The sequence below is a fragment of the Siniperca chuatsi genome, linkage group LG16 (genome assembly GCF_020085105.1).
Source record: "Siniperca chuatsi isolate FFG_IHB_CAS linkage group LG16, ASM2008510v1, whole genome shotgun sequence".
Lineage (NCBI taxonomy): Eukaryota > Metazoa > Chordata > Actinopteri > Centrarchiformes > Sinipercidae > Siniperca > Siniperca chuatsi.
Genome location: NC_058057.1, coordinates 22581174 through 22590121, shown reverse-complemented (window position 1 = coordinate 22590121; position 8948 = coordinate 22581174). Strand labels below are relative to the sequence as shown.

Below are 8948 nucleotides of genomic sequence, written 5' to 3'. Positions count from 1 at the left end.
GCATAAACCTCATATAGCATCAATGAAGAGCTGGAGCAAGCTGATAATATACAGTATATGATACTAAAAGACAGTATGGTACAAGATTATTTCAGAAACCTATATGCTACTTAAGAGGGAAAAAGGTTCAAACTGAATGCTGAGGGGTTAAAGCTTACTATTTCGGTCCTGTCAGATTTAAATTAAAGAAAAAGACAATTTAAGAAACCATTTGTTTTGGTACTTTGCCTTCATTAGCCAGAAAGTATGGGGTGTAACTGCTGTGTACAGTCTTTGGGTGTAAACATGGGCATCACTGGTATGCCACAGAGTCACCTGAATGCCCCACAGTATCTTGAAATCACCACCTCTTTCACTTTGTTTTACATTTCCTCAGTTGTGTCAACAAAAAGCAATTCCTTCCGAAAACCAGGTTAGCTAAAGTTTTTGAAAGTGTCACTCTGTGAAAGTGTAATTGGTGGTGCAACTTCAGGGATTACAATCAGACTGATGCCACAGATGTGATGAAGTTTTTATTGCACTGTTCTTCAAAACTACACATGCTGTCTTTGGAGTCTATGACATGTTGATTTGGGCTGCACACAAGTATGCATTAATGTGTTTTTATCAGTGGTCTGTCCCAGAGGCTTCTCAAACCAAACAGGAACAAAGTTGCAGGGAACACTGGAAATGTATGAGAGGCACGAGGCTGTAGCTGTAATAGCAGAAAGATGAAAAACAAACGTCTTAGGAGAGTCTCTCTGTCAAAGAGATAGATGATTAAAAAGAAACTCAGCAAGCAGGATTGTGTTGCCAAAACAGAACTTTTAATTCAACCAATCGTACAGAAATAAACATGACCTTTTTTACGTAATACAAATGTGCAGTGGTACTGATGCCTATAATACACATTAAAAGGAGGCCAAAATCATAAATAAAGGAAATAGGGCGTTATATAAAAAGGTGTCTGAAAGTTTTAGAACCACTTGTATGAAGGACATTCACAAGCTATAATTCTTCCAGCTGTAGCCAGTTAAAACAGGATTCAACTTAATCACATTAGCCAGTATGTATCAAACAACAAAACGGGCATCAAATCCAGAAAAGTTGAGAGGATTTTCTGTAACTCTGTTCAGTATTTACTTTAGGAAGAAAATGCATTGTTTGTGGTTTGTCAGTCAAAAATAGAAGGACAGACATTTCAGATAGAAACAAGAGATTCAAATCAACAGCTGGATTTTAAAATCAATTTCAGTCAATGTGTGTGTGAGAGAAAAGCAAACAGCAGGAGAAAGTTTTACTGTTTGGATTAGGATTTTCTAATCTGACACGAATAAATGTTTAAATGGAAACCCAGCTACTCCAACTTTTGGATTTCATCTCTTTGTCTTTTTCTCTTTCCCTGTTTTCCTGTGAGTTAAACAAGTGTAATACAATATTACTGTATCACCCAGTACCAGTAGTACACATTTGAGACCATGATCTACTACATTTACAACTGTGTTCTGATTATTTTCAGCACTTGTTTAGATTTTATTAGACATTAGATTATATATAGATATTAGATTATCACATGCCCACAATTTAATAGATGTTTTTGATTTAGATTTGACTTAGTTTAATTGGTACGTGTCATCCAATTACAGAACTCACACTGCATTAATTGGACTGATATTATGAGATTTGTCAATCAAGTCTATTTTGGTGGGAAAATTTTAATTTTATCAAAGTATTATTTGCTGTCAAGAATGCAATAAACGGTGTTTAACAAAACTATAAGGGATACTGATGGACTGTACCATAGGATATTTGTATGCTCCTTTTCTAATTAAATACATCATGTTGTTTAACAAATCTAAGAGTCTACAGCCATGCTTAGTGGCTCTTAGAGGTTGTACTGAGCCACAGTAGTGCTTTAAGCTAAATGCTAACACTAGCATGGCAACATGCTCACAATAAAAATGTTAACAAGCTGATGTTTAGCAAGTATAATTTTTACCATGTTCACTATCTAATTTTAGTGTGTTAGCATGCTAACATTTGCTAAATGCACTAAACAGCACTGAAGTGCAGCTGAGGCTGTCATTAGTTCTGCAGGTATCTGGTCATAAAGCAAAGTATTGGACAAATTACATTTTTGACTTAATGATGGTGCTAGAGGAAAAGTTAACAGTACCAAATTTCATGGCAATCCATGCAGTGTGAACCTCATGGTGGCGCTAGAGGAAAAGACAGTGGATCACCAAAGTCAGTACGATTCATCCTATGGGGGCCGTGAATGTCAAAGTTTCATTACAATTTATCAAGTAGCTGTTGAGATATTTCAGTCTTGACCAAAGCGCTGGGCCGACAGACAAACCGGCATTGCCAACCCTAAAGCCACGCCACTAGCGTAGCTAAAAATATTTCATAATACACTGACGGGATGCAAAGCCACTATAGAGAAAGACAAAAGACAGAGACTAATGGACAATAGGGATCAGAAAAAGACACTCAGACAAAAACTAATCTCATCCATCTCCACAGGTCAGATTTCACACAGGAAATGGGTTTCTTTCTCTCTTCATTCCTCATTGATTCGTCTTTCTCTTCACCTTCTCTTGTTATTTCCATCACTCCTACTTTTCTTCCTCCTTCACATGGATGAATGAATGGATGGAAAATTTTAAAAAGTAAGCTGCATTTCTTCTGAAGATATTTTTTTCCTGTTATGTAGAAAAACACTCTGGAAAGCAGAAAAGAGAACAAATTGAATATAAGTTGCCAGCTGGTTTATCTCGTTGTACACAAATGCTACACAAGAATTAAAATATTAATCCTGAGGCTTGTCTATTTTGGTGGATTTGGCAACATTTAATATATTCCTGAGTTTGATTGAAAATAAAATGTGTAGTTTCGACTGTGAGGAGAAGAAACCAGCCAGTAAATCATTAATATCCTGTGTATCCATGCATGATTTCCTGTGACTTCCCGTGCATTTCACATGGGAATGTTGGTTCACACCACCATCAAAGGAAAACTACGACCACCAATTAAAAAAACTTTTGGTATTCTCACCACAGCAGATGTCATTGAGTTCACTGATTTCTTCTTGAACTCTGAGGAGGAGGAGGTCCTGCAAGATTTCCTGCTGCTGCTCCTCAGCCTCCACCCCGAGAAGCTCCAGGTGATGATCTTTTAATCGCAGCAATGCACGGCCTGAAAGACAGGTGTGCATATGTGAGTGTATGTTAATAAGAGTACTGAAACGTAAAAAGGACATGGATCTTCTCATCTAACATCGCGCCAATACATTTAATGCATGAGTTGTACCTGATATAGCGTGTTTAATTATGGCTTTATGGAGTGTGCCCATGTGGGTTGGGTGCTGATCCTGCACCCACTCCAACACTTCTTCCACCGACCACAGTGACACTCGCTTTGACAGGCCCATCACCCTGAAACCACATCAGCAACACCATGAAAGGGCAAAACCAGAAAAGTAAAGAACACATAAACATTGATCTGGGCAGAAGCATCTTAAATACTGTATTAGTTCCAAATTCTTTGTCCTTTTATTGCAATCACTTAAAATGCACCTTGAAAGAGAATGGGAAGTTAAGAAGATAAAACCCAAGTTTAAATAAACCAGAATTTTCCTTTAATATTTCCAGCAGTAGTTCAAGGCAGCTTGAGTGTTTGCCAAGTACCTCATTAAGATAATACTTAGATAGTACATACTGTAGGTTTTCTACTGCTCATGCTTTTCATTCAAAATCAAACTTAACAACTCATCATTTCTTGTGTGTTTGGCTGCAATTAAATGTTATTTTTTATAATCAGTTAATCTGTCAATTATTTTTTTCAGTTAATTGATAAATAGTGTAGGCTACTCTAAAAACTTTCCATCAGAATTTCACAAAACCCAAGTTGTTGTCTTCAAATTGCTTGTTTTGAACATGAACATCAGAATCCAAATGTATTCAATCTATGATTATATAAAACATAGCTGAGCTATGTTCTCTTCACATCCTTGGCATATTTTGCTTGATAAATGACCTAAATGATTATTTGTTTATCAAAATTGTTGGTGATGAATTTTCTGTCAATCGATTAATTGACTAATTGTTTCATCGCTACTTGTGTGCCAGAAGATTTTCTCCAGGAAATGAGACAACCAAATGGTCTGAACAAAAAGAAGAAAAGCTTGTTATAGGTTATTTCACTGAGGACCAACAGCATTGAGTGTTGATAATAAACGTGAAATAATGATTATTAAAGTTCACCAGACCAGAATTTGAGCAGAGCGATTCAGTGACTGTGAACGTGCAGACGTCCCTCTGCAGCAGCTCGTGTGAAGTTTTGCCCCGGGCACATTAGCTGAGGATATTGTTGTCTGTGGTAGACCCTAAAAAGTGAGGAGATGTCAATTTCTCTTGATATTTGATGATTTGGATTAAATTTCCTTCTCATGTGGTGTCACCATCTTACTCAGTAGGCCTACGAGCCTATTTTCCAGTAATTTATTCAACAACCTCCTGAACATGATGACAAATAGCTGAGCACCTTTTGGGGATTCCTCAGAGCTGAACATAACAGCGAGGTGAAACCAACCATCTCCGACACTGAGGTCAAAAAAGTTCTGCTGTTTTCAAGAAGTTGCTTCTACGCCTCCGGTTCATTTGGCTTTCCTCCCAGCCATATCCTCTTGGGCTGCACTGCTTTAGGGCGAAAACTGCTAAACTGTTGATGTGACCTTTTCAGCAAGCCAGTCTAGTTATTGGGTTATAAATATAGGAACGTAATATCCTGTATTAATTCAGGGGGATGCGTAATTGGCCGGGGCTGTAACGAAGTCCCGGAGGAGTAATTGACATACAGAGAGTGAAGACCTTTACACCGGGGCAAAGACAGAGGAGACTTCGGAGTGAGCTGAGGGTAAAGAAAATCTCTGCTGTCTATGGTTTTATGCCTTAGGACAGTGTTTCTTAAACAATATGACTCTCAAACTGGGCCCCAATGGGTCTATATCTGCAGGGAAATAAAGTGACTGTATATACAGCTTGTCTTATTTGCTCTGAACCATTTCATTTACGTTCACACTGCCCAGTTACAACTGAACCAGGACCTGTAAACAAAAGTAATATACAGTAACAAGCAGGGTGTGAAATTGGCTTTTTGTACCATTTACTGATTCTCTACTGACTCTCTACTGTATGTACGTAACTGCAACTTATTAACTGATGTTTACAACTTAAATCAAATGGATGTGTTTAAATCTATATTAACAGCTGAACTGAAGTGCTGTCTCCTCTTCCACTTGCTGCAACACTCCACTTCTCATATTATATTAATAATTATTAATTAATAATAATTATTAACTTAAAGAGTACGGTCTAGACCTGCTCTATAGGAAAAGTGCAATGAGATAACTTCTGTTATGAATTGGCGCTATATAAATAAAATTTAATTGAATTGAATATTATCTGTTCCTGCTGCCGCCTTCTGCCTCTAGTTTGACAGTTTTTATTGAGCTTCATAGTAGCTAAAATTGAAGTGAATGTGTGGGCAGTTCTGTTGATTTCATATACAACGTCGGAAACCGTATTTTAAGTACAATGCTAAGGTGGTGTCACAGAAGCAAAATGTGTATCTGGTGGTGCTGTAAACATAAAGCAGTGCCATGCAACACTATGCTAGGTGGGTGTTTATTTCTCTCCTTGCCTGAATATGAGTTTTGATATCTGCCATCTCACCAGGGGACAGAGGGGGGTCTTGGATTTCAAATAAGAGGACATTATGGCCTTCTCCATTGCATTTCCTGTAATTTCTCTTGTGTAGAAATGGGTATAATTTGAAATTGTTCTGTACTAGTGTCAATACGATACCTGAAAAGATTTTCATAGATACATAGTGTAACCTTAAAAACAGGACACATTTAACTTGCAGGTTGTAGTCATCCTTCATGCGTCCCAAGGTGTAATTCTACCATCTTGTGGTGCCTTGCAGAATTACCTCATCTCTTGATCAAGTTTTACATTTTTTATGAAAGGAGTTACTGTGGTCTTTAGTACTTTGGTAAGACCTGGTTCACACAGACTTCAGCTCTCTAATCTGCAGCTTTTCTCCACTTGACATGATGCAATGTGGCCTTGATGCATTCCCTCTCCCATGGTAGGAGGTTTAGGTCAATTCCTGTTCAGAATTCTAACAATCACAGCTTGATTTTGTGTCTCAAGGCAAAACATGAACTCATCAAACAGGACTGTTATCTTTTAAGAATGTTAGAGTTTTGTAAAACATTTTATACATTAATCATGCATCACTTCATCTAAAACTTTATTGCCTCACAGTTACACTGTGCAATGCTGTGCTCAGCTGTGTGTTCTGATGTAAAAACTGACAAACTGGCTGTAGCCTACATGTTGAAGATTTGACTAAATAAGGAATGTTTTTTGTAGACAGGCTATTGCCGAATTGAAGCCGTTACTCTCAAACGTCGTGTCTGTGATATAACAGGTGTTTACCTGTTCCGGGAAATTAAGCCTAGTTAAAATATCAGAAATTTTAATATAATTCGGCGTGTTGTCCTGTATACATCAGAAGAGAGGTCTAACAGTAACCCATCAACAGCTGCCTTTCAATAACATCAAACATTCACAACAGACTGTAGGTATCACAACATACTGACAGCTTTACAAACTTTATGAAGGTTTTTGTTCAGTGTTCATTATGAGAAGTTATATTCACCTCCGCTCCGGTCCGTCTGATGCAGATAAAATATTAATGGCGACCCTTTGTCTGTACCTGTTCAGCCCATGGAAGCGTTACATTAGGTACATTCCATTTCCCGGCTCCGCCCACCAAGCGGGCGCGCGCCCGACACATCCTTCTTCCGCACTCCCGCTGCACAGCTGCTCGCGATGCCTTCAGGCGCTATTAAGATCTCTATGGTACATGCAGATTAACCATTTTATACAGTATATGATATTAACAAGCGAAAGGTATATCTTGTTAATAAATGAAAATGTACACACAGAAATGACTTTTGTTTTAGCCTGTGGTATTTGTTTTCATTGGATTAGACACATTTAGCACTGGAATATGTGGAATATGGTCGGGTTTACAACTTTTTGACTCGATTGCTGAGTTTACAAGGGGTTCATGAAGGCATCATCTGATTAGGCGTATTGGCCAAAGACCTCTCTGTTCAGTGTTTAATTTGTTTATTTTATATCCAGCTCAAGTATGCTATCGCCTATTTTCTCTGTTTCTGTGTCAATGGCTTTAAAACAAAATGAGTTAGTATAAAACAAGTCCAGTAATGTACCATCTACACCCAGCAGAGGGCGCCAGCGTACAGCAGGTGGAGCTAACTTTCTTCACCTCTCTCAGCTTCTCCACCAGCTGCTCGGCAGGCAGCACAAACTTCAACTGGAGGTTTGTGATGGTCACATGACGATGTTTTGGGTATATTACCCCAAATGTCTGAGCTTGTTCTCGTCTAAAGAGCTGCTGACTGTCTCTGCGAGAGTGTGCATGGTGCAGCATTTCCCTCTGCCCTTTTAATTGAATGCAGTTTTGAATGACACTCTGAACGGAGAAAGCCTGGAGTTACAGCGTCAAGACGCAACTTTTTGAGGGGAATTATGAGAAACCTGGGACTGTGATTTTTTTATTTCCAATTGACAGCCGACAAGGTGAGAGAGAAGGACGTCTGCTACTTATTTTATCTCAGTTTGGTGTCTACAGGTTTAATATAATCTGACAGAGTGTTTAACCTTGTGTTTATGATTCTTAAATCCTCTTTTGGTTGTGCAGTGACTGCACCTGTTTTAAAGCTCAGTGGATTGTGTGACACCTGTCAAACTTAAAAAAAAGATATTTAAAATATATACTGGGGAGACATTTTATTCAAAAAGTCTTTGCAAATGAGCACATTTTGTGCTAAATAATGTTAGACAGGGTGATTAATGCCCCTTTGTGTTGAGTGTTAACAGGTTAATGACATTTGTTCAGCATCCTAAAAAGTCTGCAGCACTCTAAAATCACCACATGATTTATTGTTGGGTTTACTGTTGGCCACACTTGGACCTTTTAAGCTGACAAACTTGCTGACATCTGTTAAATATTTGTTGCAATTAGGTTGAATGACAACAGTTACAAAGCTGATTTACTGCATGCTATTTATTTGAGCAGTATGCTGCAGTGCAACAGGACAGGAAATGCACGTTCAATGGAACTTATATGCAGGAAATTATTGCTTTGTGTTTCAGCGGTCATGGGTGAAGTATCTCTGCCTTTAATGAACCGAGAAAAATGGGTTAATGTTGCACATGGATGATTGAGCAATGACATAGGATGACTGCCCATGTTTAGAGAGATTGTGCTTTCAAGTGCACTAAACAAGCTCCCTACTTCTAATATATTAAGGAAATAATTACATAATTGCACATCAGACATGCACTGACTTTTAAAATAGTTTTAAATGCCAGTATGTTCTAGCTGCTTCCTCTGTTAAATCATTTAATGTCCAAATCTTAACGCTCATTTAATAACTGTACTGCCAGAGACCACACATGGTGGTTCCCTCTGTGGTGGAAAGTACTGTCTTTTCATTTTATGCTACTTTAAACTTCTACTCCACTACATTTCAAAGTATTGTACTTTTTACTCCACTACATTTATTTGACAGTTATAGTTACTGGTTACTTTTCAGATTAAGATTTTACATTAAAAAACACACTACATTTATAAAATACAATCCATTAAAGATTAAACCAGTGGTTCCCAACCTTTTTGTCTTGTGACCTCTTACAGAGAAGCAGTGTCTGGTTGGGGCTCCTTGTCACGTTTCAGATGTCTATATGAGTTGTCAGCAGTTCTTCCAAAGACATTTCCCCTCTGAACTTCTCACATGGTTTCATCCAAATAACTGTTTCAGGCTCAAAGAGGAAAAATTATTCAATATTTAACAAAAATGCAAAGAT

At 38.0% G+C, this 8948-nt stretch overlaps 2 protein-coding genes across 5 annotated transcripts in view; one reads left to right on the top strand and one right to left on the bottom strand.

Moving 5' to 3' along the window:
* Positions 1 to 784: 784 nt before the first annotated feature.
* Positions 785 to 6863, bottom strand: LOC122862952 (sterile alpha motif domain-containing protein 12-like). 2 transcript variants are annotated; one of them, XR_006374883.1, is made up of 5 exons: positions 6709 to 6850; positions 4250 to 4366; positions 3292 to 3416; positions 3037 to 3177; positions 785 to 2704 (listed from the first exon to the last, which is right to left on the bottom strand). XR_006374883.1 is itself a non-coding variant. In XM_044168875.1 (4 exons), exons 2-4 carry the CDS (start codon positions 3410 to 3412, stop codon positions 2688 to 2690), a joined length of 279 nt encoding a protein of 92 aa, XP_044024810.1. In that variant the 5' UTR covers positions 3413 to 3416; positions 6709 to 6863; the 3' UTR covers positions 785 to 2687. The 2 variants fall into 2 exon arrangements, 1 of the variants encoding a protein (XP_044024810.1); XM_044168875.1 differs by lacking the exon at positions 4250 to 4366 and having other exon boundaries at positions 6709 to 6863.
* Positions 6864 to 7346: 483 nt separating this feature from the next.
* Positions 7347 to 8948, top strand: part of scara5 (scavenger receptor class A, member 5 (putative)) — a 92775-nt gene continuing 91173 nt past the window's right edge. The window contains exon 1 of one of the 3 annotated variants that reach the window (XM_044168870.1): positions 7347 to 7658. The gene's annotated coding sequence lies outside the window, so the exon portion shown is untranslated. The remainder of the gene's footprint in view (positions 7659 to 8948) is intronic. The other 2 variants (XM_044168869.1, XM_044168871.1) reach the window with 2 other exon arrangements.

Excerpts from the sequence above, each read along its gene's own strand:
- LOC122862952 (XM_044168875.1), bottom strand. The coding sequence starts at position 3,412 with ATGGGCCTGTCAAAGCGAGTGTCACTGTGGTCGGTGGAAGAAGTGTTG. Across the intron at positions 3,178-3,291 it reads AATTAAACACGCTATATCAG|GCCGTGCATTGCTGCGATTA; the intron begins GTACAACTCATG and ends CCTGTCTTTCAG.